Source organism: Leucoraja erinacea, chromosome 21, assembly GCF_028641065.1.
Source record: "Leucoraja erinacea ecotype New England chromosome 21, Leri_hhj_1, whole genome shotgun sequence".
NCBI classification, from domain to species: Eukaryota; Metazoa; Chordata; class Chondrichthyes; order Rajiformes; family Rajidae; genus Leucoraja; species Leucoraja erinaceus.
This window is the reverse complement of record NC_073397.1, coordinates 22066322-22085415: the sequence shown is the minus strand read 5'-3', so window position 1 is coordinate 22085415 and position 19094 is coordinate 22066322. Positions and strand designations below refer to the sequence as shown.

The window sequence follows — 19094 nt, the reverse complement described above, 5'->3', positions numbered from 1 at the left end:
CCGGCTGCCCCCGGATGGGGATGAGTCACTCGGGGGAGGACGGGGACGGTCCAGTGACGGTTCGGCAGCGCTTGCAGTGCCAGGGACCCTGGTTCGTTCCTGGCTGCGGATGAGGCACGAGTCTGTGTGCTTGCAGCTGCTGAGAATGTCTCTCCTCCTGTCCAGTCTCTTCCCCCCCCCCCCCACTGTTTCCCACTCACATCTGCCCCCTCTATCTCCTTGTTACACCCCGTTCTTCAGCTACCTGGCAGCCCCTGTTCCTCAGATTAAATATATTTTTACACATAAATCATGAATAAAAATAAGAATTTATACACAGCGTACACAGTCAGCGCTTTGTTCGCTTTTTATTTATAGCGAGTGACCTTTGATAAATCTCATGATTCCTTGCGTTTTTCGGAATACCGAACTCGCTTATTAGAAAGCTGCAGCAAGAAAGCCTCGGCGTATATATCATAATAAAAAGGCATTATCTAAATTGTTCAATCAATTACTGGGCTTATTTAGGCAAACAATATAAGTAGAGATGGGAATTAATTCTGTGGAATCCCTGAATTTGACTAGTACAGTGTACCCCCTGCCTTGTGGCAGTTCCAGTAACTGAAATTTGCCCTATGTAATTTGCAAATCTCTACCAAAAAATCTGAGATACGGAATAAAAATGTGCTCTTATGGAATTTATGTAAAAAAAACAACAAATAAACACATAATGTTTAAAAGAGAAAAAAAAAACACATTTTTGGCAAGAGTTTGCATTACGAATAATTGTGATACACCTGGGATCACAGCCTAGAACGTGGAAATGATTTGTGCTAATTGAATTTGTTCTTTCAGGTAAAACAGAGTGCTGGAGTAACTCAGCACCTCAAACAGCATATCTGGAGGATATGGATATTTCCGGTTGGGACCCTTCTTCAGACTGAATGTAGTTAGGGGGAGAAAGCAGGAAAAGAGAGGTGGGAGTGAGATAAAACCTGGCAAGTGATAGGTGGATACAGGTGAAGTGTGGGGGGGTTGATTGGAAGATGGGTAGACAAAGTCTAGAGCCGTAAAGGAGTCTAAAGGGTGCAGAGAAGAGGAATTAAATTTAAAGCCTGAGGGAGGAATATAGGTGGAAGTGACTTGGGGAGAGGTTGGTAAGGGGTTGGATAGTGGGAGAAAGCTACTCCTGCTGCAAACAACCTGAAGAAGGGTCTTGACCCTAAATGCCGCCTATCCAATCCTCCAGAGTTGCTGCCTGACCTGCCGAGTTACTCTCGCATCTCCTCCGCTTTCTTCCAAGTAATGGACGATCAACAAGATTTGGCCATTCAGCTTGCTTTCAGTCATGTGACTCCAGCTATACTTGATATGCTGATAGCCACATGTTACCACGGACTGCAAGGCAAAGATAGCACTAAAATAGCTTCATGGTTCACAGACTCAGTCATCAAGGAGAGTTCAGAAGTTCAACAAGGTTTATTATTTACAAAAAAGTATTGAAAATGAACATAATTTATCTTCAATTACATTGTTTAAAATTTAAATTAACTAGTATTAAAACAGTTTTATTTTAAAATACTGATATTGGACTCAGTAATGCTGAGCGAAGTGGAATCCACGTACAACTTAACAAACAACTGGCATGACAGATAAACCATCTTCACAGTCTTGAACTGTGTTTTAATTATGCAATGTTATTAACAAGATGCAATGGAAGCTTCTCAGCCTCAGAATCTACTGAGGAACTCGGGACCCCAGTGAATTCCTGGGGGTCCACTGTTGTCCTTCCCTCCATGAGCTGAGTTGAAAATTAGCATTGTTGGAGAGACAAATGAAGTTCCATATTGTCGAATCCAAGAGCCAGAGAAAGTTGTACAAGGAAAGTTGAAATGATTTAGACCTCTTTTCTATGTTTTGTGCAGTCGTGGCATAGCAATGACTACTGACTCACTTTATTTCATGGCCAGCTATTTCATGGCCTAAATAATGGCAATAAATTATCACCGGATGGATGCAGAGCCACACCATTGACATACACAAAGGGCTGGCTGTAATTGCAATGCACTTATACCGATCAACGGCTAGATTTTCTCATTGACAAATAGCCACGTGAAATTTCTCAAAATTATTCCACAGTGGAAAAAATAAACAGAAAAATGAATAAATAATATATAATAATCTGAATTTGTGCAAGATAACTTGCCGTGGTTACAGGATACAAATTTCCCCCACTGTCCACCAAGGAAGACATGTTTGAATTCCATGATACATTACATTTGATAACACCATGAACAATATTTTCCACTGATAATCACATGGATTGTTTTTTACATCCTATAAAGAATCTATATTAATTTGTATCTGCTTCACAATTGTACAAGGCTGCCATTGTGTGACATAGCTTTGGTTCACATAGACAGTGCATTACAAATCTAATTCCAGATTCAGCCTGTTCAGCAGGCACATTGACTCAACCTGAATAAGCAGTCAATTGTGTAAGAAGGAACTGCAGATGCTGGTTTAAACCGAAGATAGGCACAAAAAGCGAATGTAACTCAGCGGGACAGGAAGCATCTCTGGAGTGAAGGAATGTGTGACATTTCGGGTCGAGACCTTTCTTCAGAGGCAATTAGTTTATATTTTACAAATGATTTAATCCTTTTATTTAAATGATATTTCAATTTTACTTTATACTTTCACCTTTCTCCTTGATAACGTTTTGGCCTAAATTTATTTATCCTTTGAGGACCTCCCAGTAAAATTGAAAGCAAAAGAAAACTCAAGGATTATGCTGCGAGGCGAAAAGATAACACAAGAACATGAACACAATAAATTACAGAATAATTCTTTGTCCAGGGGATGCTGGTCTGGAAGTTCATTTTTGTGCTTTGCAGTTCAGTAGGTTCCTCATGATATATCCCACGTAAGTAACCCGATAGTGGTTGTCCATTTTCCAGAAATACTTATCACGGAGGAAGTAGAAGCTCACTGAAAGAGAATGAATTGGAATGTTCAGTGGCGCTGGTAACGAGACCAGCAGTTTAACTACAAAACGCCATCATTTTGCATATTGCAGATTGTTTCTGTTTAATTGAACACAGTTGATTTAGCAAATATAAATAACAATATTGCATGTGACAGACAAAAATGCCGGAGAAACTCAGCGGGTGAGGCAGCATCTATGGGGTGAAGGAAATAGGCAACGTTTCGGGTCAAGACCTTTCTTCAGACTGATGTGGGGGTGGGGTGAGCAGGAGGCGGGAAGATGAAAGGCAGAGGCGGAGACGGTGGGCTGTGGGAGAGCTGGGAAGGGGAGGGGAAGGAGGGAGAAAGCAAGGACCACCTGAAATTGGAGAAGTCAATGTTCATACCGTTGGGGTGTAGACTGCCCAAACTAAATATGAGGTGCTGCTCCTTCAATTAACGGTGGTTCTCACTCTGGCCATGGAGGAGGCCCAGGACAGAAAGGTCGGATTCGGAATGGGAGGGGGAGTTGAAGTGCTGAGCCACCGGGAGATCAGGTAGGTTCATGCAAACTGAGCGGAGGTGTTGGGCGAAGCGATCGCCAAGCCTATGCTTGGTCTCACCAATGTAGAGCAGCTGACACATAGAGCAGCGGATGCAATAGATGAAGTTGGAGGTGGTGCAGGTGAACCTCTGCCGCACCCGGAAAGACTGCTTGCGTCCTTGAATGGAGTCGAGGGGGGAGGTAAAGTGACAAGTGTAGCATTTCCTGTGGTTGCAAGGGAAAGTGCTGGAGAGAGGGTCGTTTGGGTGGGAAGGGATGAATTAACCAGGGACTTAGGGAGGAAGAGATCTCCTCGGAAAGCAGAAGGGAGAGGATGGGAAGATGTGGCCGGTGGTGGGATCCCGTTGGAGGTTGCGAAAATGTCAGATGATTATTTGTTGTATGTGACGGCTGGTAGGGTGGAAGGTGAGTACAAAGGGGACTCTGCCCTTGTTACGAGTGGGGGGGGTTGGGTATAGAAGAGACCCTGGTGAGAGTCATCTATGGTAGAAGAGGGGAACCCCCGTACCCTGAAGAATTAAGACATCTCATGCCCTGGTGTGGTACACCACATCCTGGATGCAGATGCAGCGTAGACGGAGGAATTGGGAGTAGGGGGATGGAGTCCTTAGAGGAAGCATGGTGGGAAGAAGTGTAGTCCAGATAAACATGGGAGTCAGCATAGTGGTTTGATATTTAAACTTGTAATCCTTATGATAAACTTACTTTGGTGCATGAATACAATATTGGAATCAATAGGCACGTGAAGAAAATCATCATAAATCTTGCTGACCCTGTCGACTCTCTGTGTCTCCATGTTGAACCTGAATATCAGATAAAACGTGCTCTTAAGTTGAATACAAGTCTTCCATTGACAAATGGAACTGACTGATTAAATACAAAATGAAATTTTACTTTAAAACATAGTTCCAGAAATACATGAATTAATTTAATTTGGTCTTATACAAGCATTAGTTTAACTTAAAAATAAACATGAAATAGTGGAGTAACTCAGTGGGACAGACAGCATCTCTGGAGAGATGAAATGGGTGATTTCCCTTCTTCAGACAGAGTCAGGGGAGAGGGAGACATGGAAATATGGAAGGGTAAAGGGAGGGAGAGACGGGAATTAAAGTGCATATTCTGTGATTGTAGAGGAAAGAGCCTTTGGTAGTGTATCCACTGTTCCAGGTATGAGCTCCTGTGTATCGGCGAGACCAAGCGCAGGCTCGGCGATTGTTTCGCTGAACTCCTCGGCTCAATCCGCCTAGGACTACGTGATCTCCCAGTAGTTAAACACTTTAACTTCACCTCCCATTCTCATAATGACCTTTCTGTCCTGGGCCTCCTCCACTGTCAAAGTGAGGCTCAATGCAAATCGGAGGAACAACACCTCATATTTCGCTTGGGCAGTTTACAACTAGGCGATATGATTAATGATCTCTCCAACATGAGGTAACTCTTGCTTTCCCTCATCCTAGTTCTCTGACTAGTTTCATTGTCCTGATTAAATATTTACTGATCATATGTCTCAATGTCACCTTCCCCATTGCTAAAGAAATGTACCATTCTACATTTCCTTGATTTGTTTTTTTACACCATTCCCTTCAATATCTCGATGTCTCCCTCTTCCCCTACTCTCAGTCTGAAGAAGGGTCTCTACCCATAACGTCACCCATCCCTTCTCTTCAGAGATACTGCTTGTCCCGCTGAGTTGCTCCAACATTTTGTGTCTACGGTGTAAACCAGCATCTGCAGTTCCTTCCTACACATATTGAGTATCGAAGTTGGGAGATCATGTTACAGTTGCGTAATACATTGCTGAGGCCATATTCACCAGTGTTGTGTTCAGTGTTGATCAATCTGTTTTAGGAGAGATGTTAAGCTAGAAAGGGTGCAGAGACTATTCATGAGGATGTTGCCATGTCTCTAGGGCCTGAGCTATAGTGCGAGGTTGAGAAGGATAGGACTTTATTCCTTATAGGAAGATGAGGGGTTTATCTTATAAAGGTGTACAAGATCATGAGAGGAATAGATTATAGATAGAGTAAATGCACAGCATCTTTTACCTAGAGTAGAGGAATTAAGAACCAGAGGACATAGGTTTAAGGTGAGGGGGGAAAAGATTTAATAGGAATCTGAGGGGAAACTTTCGCTATAAAAAAGTTGGTAGGTGCATGGATATGCTGCTGGAGGAGGTAGTTGCGACAGGCACCTGTCTTGCTTAAATGCTTAAGAAAAATTTAGACAGGTACATTTCCACACTGTTACTCTACTGAATTAAACTTAATTCATGAGATACTAAATGGTTTGGGCCCCTTTTATTCTAATATAGGCCTCTCCCTCAGCTGCAGTGTGAGTGGCTGGAGCTGGTCTGCAACTGGTGATGGTTGTACTAGTGATGTGAAAACAAACATCTTGCATGCCATTTGATATAATTTAGTCTGCAAAAGATGGACTGTGGACTCGGAACACAGTTGGGAAAACAAGTAATGTGCATAGAAAATACCCAGTCACATTTAGCCATCAGATTTTTGATTATATGCAATTATATAGCATATAAAAACATTACTGTGTGAGAATCTCAGCTCTTAACACTTTCTGCTCACCTCCAGACCTTCTGCCCACCAATCAGCTGCACATTTTTCCGGTTTAACATAATGCCACCAACTATCCGTTGCACCTGGTCATCAATACCCAGTTTCCTAATATCCTTGGGATAACCCTGCAGCAGTCTGGTGCCAGAAAATACCCAGTATGATCGCCCTGTACGAAATATAAAGGAACAGCTTAATTTGAAGTTACAGCAATACTAGGGAACATTAACAACTTTATCACCTCAGTAATTACCACTTGCAGTGAAGAAAGATAATGCTATAACACAAATAAATAAACACTACCTGTGTTAAAATAGTTCTGTGCAACATTTTATAATGTACAGGGTATTACATATTCATTTGGTACAATTGGCAACAACACATTTTAGCCAAAGGCATTTACTTGCATTGACTTTAATTGCAAAGTGGTGATCAATAGGTTAAACAGACAAAACATTGGGGTTCCCTTTGAGCACAATTTCAGTACTGGTTGGACAAAACCATTTTCAGACATGGTTGGACAAAGCCATTTATTCCTTGTGAAAAGAAAGCAATGTAGGTTCAAGATAAAGAGGAGTGAATCTAAATTTAGGAAGGGTGTACAATCTATGATTGGCTGTGAGTATACAAAAGCAGTATGTTATTATTTATGTCTGGTGGGTTGCCTGTTTTTAGACTATTTCCTGACAAATAATTTCCAGTCTCTATCATACTAATTCACACTAATTTATACAAAATAAAACAAATCTATTCCAACACAACTAGGTTAAATTAATATTAAAATTATGTATTTTGCAAAAAGTTAGTCTACCTAAGAGTTTAATGTAAATCACCCCATTATCTGGTTTAGATGATAACATTGCCCAAATATTTTTCTGAAAATAATTATTTCTCAATAACTCAAACAAACCTGAGAAAATGTAAACTTCCTTGCTATTTACATCTTCAAATGCAGCATCAATTTTAGAAGGCGCTTTTGGCCACAGCTTTGCAATTGGAATTGGTCCTTTGACAATTTTCTTTGTTGCTGCAAATTTCCAGACATTTCTAGAAGTAAAAGTAAAATCATGATATTCAGTACAGCATGGATGTTAGTAGCAAGGCCAACATTTCTGTCCATCCATAGTCAAGCAAGGGCAGTTAAGATTTAACTACCTTTCAGGGATTACTTCAGTTACTTGAGTTCTGGAATAGGGTAAAAAAACTGACTTTAAAACATTTCTGTGATTTCGTATTCACCATCACTGAGATCAGATCTATGATTTTTGTAATTTTCATACATATAATAACTTGAATTTTCTCTTATGTGTAGTGATGAACATGTGATCCCATTTCTCTGGATCAATGGAGTAGGCCACTAGGTCCTAAGCCAGTGATTTAAGCAGTATACCACAACATACTACTTTTACCCCACAATCTGAATCCCTATGTTATCTTTTGAACTATCAACATTTAGAGAACAGAAATGGGTTGTTTGCCCAACATCCTGTCTACTACTGAAATTCCCCTCCTCCCTTTTTATCCAGCCTCAGCAGCAGAATTTTGCTGTTTGCCTCAAATACCCCTTGTACTAACACATTTTAAATATCAGGCATTCGATAAGATGTGTGCTGCAGTCAGAATGAAATACATACTATATTAATACAGCTGTGGCATTACTTTGCCCTTCCAGATATTGCAGCAGTTGTTGCCAGAAGAATTTGTCGGGGGGGGGTGGGGGGCTTCATGAACTCCCCCTTCCTCACCTCCCCCCTCCCCCATTCTCCACCATCACATAACATAAGAGCATTAAGGCAAGTTCGTAACTATGTATGTATATGACCTACTTCTATTTCAACTGCTCTCTCCAAAAGCTGTCAAATTTAATGCCCATCATGTTCCCACTCTAAAGGAAATTTTAATCAAACCTCTGTACAAGGGAAAATGGTCTCTTCAGAAAATATATATGCAGTACCTGTATAAGAAATACTGTACCAGGAAGACAAGGTGACTGATGGCAGATCGAGTAACGTCTCAATGACATCTAAGTATTGTCTTATTTAGTACTATTCCCAAGATATTAGTCTCTGAGGAGTGTGGCATAACCTCAACACTATGTCACCATAGTTACAGATGTTAAATTATGGCGCAAGATCATGCACATTTCAGTTGTTTTTGCAGGTATGAGAAAGACTAAATGATCGATTTATTTGCTTTGGGGATCTAAAAACAACAGGATTGAAAGGCAGTGTCTGAGAGAAGACATTTGGAGCTTCACAACAAAGAAGTAAATTAGGAAATACTGTATTTGTTCAAACAATATATTGTTGAAGCGTAAACGGCCCCATGATAAAACTACAGGTTAGTCAATACCCGATGATTCATGGAATAAAGGTTGGTTGATATAAACATAATTCTCATCGATTTTGTGTGACAGAATTGTCACAGAATTCTGAAGACAATTTGGTCATGAGAATTGAGACCAATAGATCAGTCACAGAACAGGCTTGAAGGAGCAAACAGCATAATTATGTTCTGGTTGATTTCCTCAACAAAAATGCTTTTATTTTCTGTTTTCACCACCTTAAATAATTAATGGATCAAAGTAATGATTGCTTACCCGTTCTTGAAGAAATGAAGTGTTTCCTTGATACTTGCAACTGCATCAAAAATATCCACGTTGCAGATATCTATAGCCGGCTCAACAGTGGTTGTGGTGAGCACAGCTGTTGGAACTGGTGCCACTGTTGTTGAAACTGGTGCCAATGTTGTTGAATCTGGTGCCATTGTTGAAACTGGTGCCAATGTTGTTGAATCTAGAACTTGATTTTGATCCTGTGATTGAAATAAAATCATGAACGTCTACTTAAAATATCTATCTTAACATCTAGGCTAAAGACTTTGTGCTTTGGCCCATTAGCTTTGAACAATGGAACTGGCCATACCATATAGATACTGTATTCCTGCAATGTCATCATTGGGTAACTTGAAGTTTTCTTTGTATGTGTACATTGGGTACATGAGGGCATCTTTTACAGTTGAATGATCTAATCCCAGAGAATGTCCAAACTCATGGGCTGCCACTAAAAATAGACTGTATCCTACACAAAAAAAACAGAAAGATTTCAGTTTAAACGATTTCAATAATAAATGTATTTATTATTTACAATTCTACATCGCACACCATCCCAATCTTGAAGGTATCCTCAATGAAACACAAAAGCCCCAAATAGACCAACTTGATCAATTGAGCTGGTAACAGTGTAAATAATGAATGGTGTCTTTATGTTACCGTCCAAAGGAACAATTTGAAAATCTTAGCTCAATTACTGAATATGAGCCATTGACAGTTTAAATGATCCAGGCTTTAACTCCAGAGCAATTATAAATTCTGAAACCAAATAGAGTATGGAAGAGCCTCGAAAATATCTCGCTTTCTCACAAATATACACCTGGACACACTATCTGACAGAGAAATAAGAAAAGAGACATGCACCAGGACTTCTTTTTGGAAGGGTAACTATTATTAGTTGTCTAATTTTAGTTTGTGTGCACATTGATTTCCACTTTTTCATTCAAGTCTAGTGCAATGCTTCAGAGTTCCATGCTACACTGATCAGTGGAAAGCTAAATGTTGCCCAAATTTAAGACAGCAAGTGATTTTAACAGATTGGACAGACTGTTGTAAGGAATAGTTCACTCGGACGATTTTTTTAGTTATCGCATTGTGGAAGATTGGTACAAAGAAAATGAGGAACAGTGAAAAGTTGAACTGATATTTACCAGCATCAGGGCAGAAGCCCCACATTTTGTCTACATCAAAGTTACTGGTGGTTGCACACCATGGCTTCCCATCTGATCGTCCAACGGTGGTACACTCGCTATACATCTTGTCTTGGAATTTGAAAGGAAATGTACACTGCTTGCCATTAGAATTGCCACCAATCACAGCATCAGCTGCAAGAAAAATACGTGCAATGAGGTAGATTGGAGGAAAGAGCTACCAAGAGCTCAATCTAAATTAAAGCTGCAAAGTCTGTTGGGCTAGATGAAAATACAGTATGTAAAATGAGTGAAACACGGATTTAAATCAGGCGGATGAAAACAATTCTTTAACATAGAAACATAGAAAATAGGTGCAGGTGGAGGCCATTCGGCCCTTCGGCCCTTCGAGCCAGCACCGCCATTCATTGTGATAATCCCCTATAAATAACCCGTGCCTGCCTTCTCCCCATATCCCTTGACTCCACTAGCCCATAGAGCTCTATCTAACTCTCTCTTAAATCCATCCAGTGATTTGGCCTCCACTGCCCTCTGTGGCAGGGAATTCCATAAATTCACAACTCTCTGGGAGAAAAAGGTTTTTCTCACCTTAGTCTTAAATGACCTCCCCTTTATCCTAAGACTGTGGCCCCTGGTTCTGGACTCACCCAACATTTACTAAAAAGGCCATGACCATTTGTAATTCAAATCTAATTTGATGTTAAGCTGGATGGGGGGATTGATGGCCTTGCTGCATTTTCTTATCCCTGACCTGGTTCATATCTTTAATATTCAAAAATGTCTATGCAAGAAAAAAACATAGTATGGATATTTGTAACTAATGATCCATGTTATATGTTAATTTGCTCTGCATTTTTGTCAGTTCATTTGGCAGGGTTTGGCATTCACGGAGAAACCGTTCTAAGAGCATCCATGGCTCCCAGTGGTATTTCTTGAAGTATAATCCTAGACAACATTGCCTTCACTGAATAAATACTTGCTGAACAAAAACTGCTTCCTTAGTCTTGGTCGCAGTAGGTATATCACATTCAATGTGCTTTGACAAAACATATTGCAATTATTGAAGAGAGCTTTTCAAATATGAATAATTACCTGGACTGGGACAGAAGCCGTACTTTGTATCTACATCATAGTTGCTGGTGGTTGCGCACCATTTGAGGCCATCATTACGACCCTCTGATGTACATTGATCATAACTCTTTCCATCAAATTCAAAAGGGAACACACAAGGTGAACTGTCACTGTTTCCATCAAAGGTGTAAAGCACTACACAAAAAAGTGAATGGAAAACAAAACAATTGAAGTAACCAATAACAAAGAAACTTTTGTGATGGTAATGCCTTTATAGAAATGTTAATTGAAAGAGTAAGCTTCTTAATGGTAATAGTTTTGCTGAATAACTAATGTTACAAAGTTTGAGATAGTCTTGAAGTGTTAGTCTATCTGGTTTTCCTCTGAAACCAATGATGCATTTAACTGACATCTATCGACCATTTATTGCCTATTCTGTAATTGTTGGTAACTACTGTACATATTAATAAAAACCCTTAAAAACTCTTGTCTGTAAAGTTCAACCCTTGTCTACCATTGGGTGCTGCAACACATGTCTTAGGTGGTGATCAGTAATGGTCCTTTGGTTTATTTTATCCCTTTTGTGATCTCCAAACTGTTCAGGACAAATTCAGCTATGTTCCTGTTACCTTAGCTGAGATTGATGGATGATGAAATAGGAACAAGTAAAGGCTTTAGCAGAATCTGAAAGTCATAAGCTTTAATTTTCTACAGGATGGATCGTTGTTTGAATTAGTTATTAATGATTTAATTGCTTGTTATTAAGGTCAATTGTTTTATTTTTGCCAGCAGCATATTTAAGTTCCACAAATTTAAAATAACTATAATTTTTAATCTAATGTAATATTTATAAAAGTTCAACAAATGTAATGACATTGTAGTGAATGTAACCTGATACCAATTCAAATTGCTTCACATCATATCAGATTGTCAGCTGTTGGAATGGAACCCTGAACTGAAACTTGAGGAAAGACACAGTAAGACTGTAAGCATTATCATAGAGTCCATCAAAATGAATGGATAACTAGCGACTTACATCCCTGTGGGCAGAATCCATACTTCTGGTCTTTATCGAAGTCTGGGGTAGTGGCACACCAAGCATATCCGTCATTTCTTCCATCCAAAGTACAGGCCTTATATGTCTTCCCAGCGAATGTAAAGGGGAAGTGGCAGAAATCTCCATTGGCATTTCCAAAATGAGTTTTAACCGCTGCCAGAAATAAAGGTAAACATTAGGGTGGAAGTGAAGGAGGCAATGCTCCTCTTGTTCTACCAGTGCACCAAATGATGCAGGAATTGCTCCTTAGTGAGGATGACAGGTAGATGTTGAAGTGTTCTTGTTCGCTGACGAATCTTGAATGAGGGGTTAGAAGATTTGGAGGGGGTCATTTACAACTGAGTTACATCAGAACCTTTTCTTGCAAAAGATTGTGAATCTGGAATTCCCTATTAGAAAAATAGACATAGAAACATAGAAAATATGTGCAGGAGTAGGCCATTTAGCCCTTTGAGCCAGCAACACCATTCAATATGATCATGGTAGATCATCCAAAATCAGTACCCCGTTCCTGCTTTCTCCACATATCCCTTGATTCCGTTAGCTCCAAGAGCTATATCCATATATGGCTTGTCTCCAGTTGATTCAGAATGCTGTTGCTCGCCTTTTAACTGGGACTCGAAAGAGGGAGCACATATCGTCAATTCTGGCCTCCCTCCACTGGCTCCCAGTGCACTTTCGAGTTCATTTTAAGATACTGTTATTTGTTTTTAAATCTCTGAATGGGCTCGCCCCGCCTTACCTCTCTGAGCTGCTCCACCCATACGCTCCTGCCTGGTCCCTCAGGTCAGCTGGTCAGCTGCTCCTGGAGGTACCGAGGTCTAATCGGAAGCTCAGAGGGGATAGAGCCTTCTCTGTTGCTGCTCCGGCACTCTGGAACACCCTGCCGTTGCACATCAGGCAGGCCCCCTCACTGTCCATCTTCAAATCCAGTGTTAAAACACATTTGTACTCCCTGGCTTTTGACCATGCCTGAGACTTTGCTTCTGTTTTTTATTGTTTTTAATGTTTCTTTATTTTACATATCTTTTCCTACTATTTCTTTTGATTGTTATTATTGGTGTGTATTAACTTTTTTTGTCAATGATTAGTGATGTACAGCACTTTGTTGCAACTATGATTGTTTTTAAAGTGCTCTATAAATAAAATGATGATGATTATTATTATTATTATTATTATTATTATTATTATTATTATATCCAACTATTTCTTGTGTATTGATTGAACTAAAAAAGCACGTTAACAGGCCCTTCAGCCCGCTGAGTCCATACACACAAGGGACAAACCACATGGCCCCAGGGAGAATGTGCAAACTCAACACAGGCAGCTCCCGATGTTGGGATCAAACCTGGATCTACCTGATGCCCCACTGTGCTGCCTTCTATCCTTAGGATTATGGAGACTTGATCATTAGAATTTTTAGTTTAGAGATACAGCGTGGAAACAAACCCTTCGGCCAACCGAGCCTGCACCAACTCATGATCCCCGCACAGTAACACTACCCTACACACACTAAGGGCAATTTACATTTCTACCGAGCCAATAAACCTACAAACCTGTACATATTTAACGAAAGACAGATCAAACAGGATCATGTTGAATGGTGAACCAGGCTTGAGGGGCAGAATGGCATATTCCTGTTCCTATCTTCTTAAGTGGTTTACTGATTGGTAAGCTTCATGAATCTTAGGCAAAACAATGATAGATTCATCTGCATTCATGGTTAGTTACCTGCTCCTTTTCCCAAGGTCCAGAATTCATCATCATCAAAATGCGCATCACCGCTCAGGTCACCATACACATCTTTCATAGGTGGGTAGGCATGTGCCAACAGACCATCCTTTCCATCAAATGGATATGGATCTCCATGCCCTTCAAGAAATATAATTGAAACATATATATGGAAGCAGCGATCCAGAAATCTACAAATCCTAAGGTAGGCAGTAAAAGACATGAGAGCCCGGTCAGTGAATGTTGGCAGAATGTTCAACTGGGGTAAGAGCACAGAGCTAACGCTAAGTTATTCCTCAACCGAGATCCACATGCACTTTCCAACATGATCCATCAGCATGGAGCAGTTGAATATTTTGTGCTCCATCATCTGAGGATACTGAAGTGCCTAACATTTTGATTAGGCCAACAATGTGATGGATAAACTTGACTTGGAGTTTGACAATATTTCAGAATGTGTCCTTTAATATACTTTTGGTATCTGCCTTTAGCTTCACTCTTTAGGTTGGGTCAAGTATATCTAGTTGGGTTATGATAGAAAACCTACAATTTAGTTCATTCATAAGAAATGATGCTGTTGAATCAATTAAAATGAAAAGAGAAACTCAGCGGAATTACTAAGATAACTGAGTGCCTGGCTACTCACATTCTCTGCCGAATTTAATCATGATGTCTGGTTCTCCACCATAAACTCTAGCGAAGGTTAACGGAGTGATATCACTCCACACTTTGAATGCACGAGCGATTGCGTCATCAACAACCGATGGATCCAAATCGGGGGTATACGTTTGTATTCTGTTTGGAGAAAATAAAATCATCACCAGGATACTCCACATTTCAGGCCAATGCCATGGAATAGTACTTTGTGTAAACTATGCTTAATCTTATTCTGATAAGTCACTGATGCACTGTCAGTTCTGCCTTGCAATTTTAGTTTGCAATGGAATTTATGTTGGTACAGGTTGAAGTATCACATCTAAATGACATTTTATAATTCAAAACAACTCAGCAAAAGCAATGTGGCTGGTATAGTCTTGGTGGAATAACTAGTCTTTCTCACTGTGGCCACCGGAGTTTTCTAATGCACATTAAATAGTTGTAGTACCAGTGCTAACTTCAGTGCTGCCTTGCTGGACATCTAATATCCCTAATCCATCCTCAGTCTTTATGTTGCCAGCTACTTTCCAGCACTGCTATGCAATGTGATCATGGCTGATCATCCCCAATCAGTACCCCGTTCCTGCCTTCTCCCCATATCTCCTGACTCCGCTATTTTTAAGAGCCCTTTTCAATTAAAAACTGGAACACTTCTATGGCTCGTGTCTATTTTACATAAAGCGAAACTGCTTTCTTCATGTACTCACCTGTAAGTTAAATTGGTGTGCTCCCAAATTTTATCATCAAACGTCTTGTAGCTCAGGACATCAGGGACCCCACAGCGTGGCCGTTTCATGGCACTGAGTGTGGAGGGATCAAATTCTCCTGTTTCGGGCAGACCTAAGTTTCTTTGTGCCTTTATGATGGCAGATTTTAGACTAAACATTGCGGTGTCTGTCCCTTGTAAATTCACGTAACCAAACCTTTGAAGGTAAATCTGTGGATGGCAAGATGTAGAGCATTATTGATGTGTTTTCACAGATACATTGGAGATGACTTGGCAATGAATATACTGCACACATGCCCGATCATGCTATATATCTCCATACAGTCACATACGCACACAAATGCACTTGGCAGTTGGTAGATGTCACTAGGGGCAAAATAGGAATATTTGTTAATTTTTTTTCTTGTGCATTTTAGAGAAAATACCAATATTGGTACCTCCTACTAACAGCCTAATGTATGACCTTCTTAATGTGCCAGCACAGCTATTAGAGGAGCTCACATTCTTCATTTATACAACATGAGTCCTGGCACAAGATAACATTCAGCCATTGCAAATCCAAGCAGGTTAACCTCAGGGCTAGAGCTGACTGCGCAAGATCCATGAGCAGGAATACACTGCTAATTGCACAAGACTCAACATATATAAACAATCCACATTCTTATATATCACACATGACATCTCAGGCTCAGTTCAAAACAAGACTTTGCTGTTCAAATTTTTTTTTTGGTGTTTTATGTGTCCTGTGTGCCGTGCCAAATCACATCGTAAGCATGTTGCCACTGAAACCGGAGGGCAAATATGAGAAGATATCCAAACTGAATGATTAAACAATCAATCAGATGGGAACGACAATCATGACAGGAATCCTAACATTGACATAAAAAATATTGCAATTAATTCCCTATTAATAAATAGGTGGAATGAGTAACTCTGATAAGGTTTGCCTTATATATAGTAAGAATCCAAATATTAATTTTTGCAAATTTCCACAATTATCATCAGTGTTTAGTTTTGGACTTAAATGTAGACGTTTATTGTTTTGTATTTTTATGATTGCACAAAATTAGCATTTGTAATAATAAAAAATAATATTACTGGAGTTTATTGGAAAACAAAACGCTTCAGATGTTGTAAACCTAAAATAAAACCAGAAAATTACTTCATCAGAAAGACAATTGGCATGGCACATTTAACATTTCTTTCTCCATTGATGCTGCCTGACCTGTTGCATATTTACATCTTTTTTTATTTTTACTTCTGCTGTAGGGCACAAGAAATATAATTGCATTAGATGAACTTTCGCAAATTTAACTCCAACTAGTTTAGACCCGAGTAGTGGAGAGGATAAATATTTCACAGTTATATCCTGGTGTAGTAAATTTTAGCCTGATAAACAACATATTGCAATTTACACACTGATCAACTGCTTGTAATTAGCAGAAATATTTTAATGCCTTTCTATGCTTGTGTTAAAATTAATACTCATTAATGTTTACTGATATATTTTAAAAAAAAATTGTCAGGTCTACGCACATTGTAATTCCTGAGACTTGGGTTGGGAAACCACAATTGAACTGTGGTATTTTCCGCTTTAAACAAACAAATTAAATATTGCCAACTAAAGCTCCAGATTGATTTAAGTTACTTCCAGTTCATCCTCCCTCTCTACAAACTCCTTATATAAATCAACAGTTTAATGAAAGCTAAATCTGCTAGTAACCTTCACAACTATGAGATGAAACAAAGATTCCAATCATTTCCATATCTGAAACCATACACTTGGGGTACTTCCAACTGGGCCGCTAGATGCTTGTTATGCCACATTCAGGTTCTTTATATCTTTGTTCTATTTTGGAGCATTGCTTCACTCCATTCACTGGTTCCTGACTGCTCAGGCGAAATTAAAAATTTCAAATGTTAGGTAGAACATACCTGACTTTTCAAAAATCTATGGGAGATTATTAAACCGATTAACCATCTCGTTTATCTCTATCTACGGATCCCTCTTCCATCATCACAATTAGTCTGACAGGATAAATGATGACATTGTCACTTGCGACATGAACCCACATTTCCTTTCTGAACTTCCATTATTTAAAACTACAGGTACTTATTTTCTCGAAGAACATGTAATTACATTCACACAAGTGTTAAATGAAGATGGAATCTTAAAAAATCCAAAGTTGCTTTTTATCTTACCATTGCCTTCTCAATGTCAGTCACATTCTGCTCCCCAGGGAATGTTATGGGCAGGGGAATTGTCGGTGCACTGAAGCAACTGTGTGCAAACAGAGCGAAGACCAACACCACCTCTTTCAGCATCATTTTGTACCGAATGGAAGATCAGCCTGAGTTTCAAGTACTTCAGATGCTCCTGTTCCTCTCAGTTGGAGAATAGCTTATATATATGCACACAGAATGACTGACATCACAGGCCAGTGACTCAATCAAGGCAAAACAGCATGATTCATCAACCTTCGATGAGGAAACCGGGCTCAGTGCCAAGGTAAAGAAATGTTTGTCAGCACCAATCTTGCAACATATTAATTATTTTGATCTTCACTAATGAAATGATCTGCAATTAAAACTGACCATTATTTACAATATGTCAATTAAACATTGACCAACAGTTACATTTGTAGTAATCAACATTTTGAAATGATTTATTTTAGTGTATTCAGCATTTCACATATTTAAGCCAAATGCTCCTGTGCTTACGAATACTAGGAACGATGAACATGATACATACAATAAACTGACAACTTTCAGAAAATAGTGTAATACTTAACATAAATAATGTCCAGTAATTCACACAGTTGAAATCTAATGCTATCACGGTGAGTTTAATGCATTTCGTTGTCTCTGTATCATCCTATTTAAATGGTTTGGTTTGGTTGGATCTGCTAGAACAGGGATTCCCAACCTTTTTGTCTCGTTTACCCCTGGCAACTTTAATAGCACATAACAATGTTATTTCACTTATTTATGAACAATTAATGATGAACAGATACCGGTATACCAGAACCAAACACAGTCAGTCAATTAGAAAAATTATGTACAAATCCAGAATCAACAAATTTGGGAACACTTGTGCTGGAACATTCAGGTTGTAAACACTTGTTGAATCCTAAAATCCTCTGTTTTTCTCTCTCCACATGATGCTGCCTGACCAACTGAGTTTCTTTCAGCATTCTTTGTTTTTATTTCAGGTTTCCAGCATATGCAGTTTTTTCATCAGTTGTTTAAATGGTCCTCCAGTAAACTGATCCTAAAACTGAACACAGAGCTCAGATTGATTGATGTAGCAGTATAAAGTGTGATCATGTATAACGTTAGGTCTCTGTAAATGTTAATCACTATTTTGTTGTGTTAAAGATACTATTTACAATGCAAATTTGTGTTGATCACTTGCCATGGATTGCATTATATCTAAATTAGATATTGGTGAAGTTGGGTCTGATAAAAATGAATAGCTGAAAAACAAAATCTACCGAAGGGAAGGCCCTGTTAGTGAACATATAGAATGGAGAACATTATTATTGATTTATTGCTTATCTAACAGAATATACTAAAAAAAATGTCAAATTTTTCATGAACACATTCCTTGAGTGACCAGTGAACTAAATACATGTTCCACATTTATTCAGCCTTAACAGTCAGCTCAATTAAAGTCACTTTGGAATTGACAGGAAAGGAAAGGATGTGGGCACATGTGGTAACAGAACAGAACAGTTTGTTGTGAAGAATGACGTGATCTGTACGATATTGCAATGTGTTTGCAGCAATATTATCAAGCCAATTACATTTCATCTTTGACCAACTCCAGAATATAGACCCCAAACTACAATTTGTGTGCATTTTGCTGACATCGCATTAGAGTCAGACTTGCTACCTGCCCTGTGCTCAGGCTCTCAGTTTATCAGGAGTTGCCTGAACTTAAATTAGAAATAAATCAATGTACCGAATCAAAAGCTAAGGAAACACTAAATCCCTTCATTT

At 39.2% G+C, this 19094-nt stretch overlaps 1 protein-coding gene across 1 annotated transcript; it reads right to left on the bottom strand.

Annotated features, from left to right (window-relative positions):
• Window positions 1–1439: 1439 nt before the first annotated feature.
• On the bottom strand, window positions 1440–17496 carry mmp9 (matrix metallopeptidase 9). Its single transcript, XM_055652394.1, has 13 exons — window positions 17295–17496; window positions 15073–15302; window positions 14355–14503; window positions 13709–13849; window positions 11957–12130; window positions 10942–11115; window positions 9850–10023; window positions 8995–9167; window positions 8687–8901; window positions 6998–7134; window positions 6100–6256; window positions 4217–4314; window positions 1440–2970 (listed from the first exon to the last, which is right to left on the bottom strand). Exons 1-13 carry the CDS (start codon window positions 17418–17420, stop codon window positions 2858–2860), a joined length of 2061 nt encoding a protein of 686 aa, XP_055508369.1. The 5' UTR covers window positions 17421–17496; the 3' UTR covers window positions 1440–2857.
• Window positions 17497–19094: the final 1598 nt, after the last annotated feature.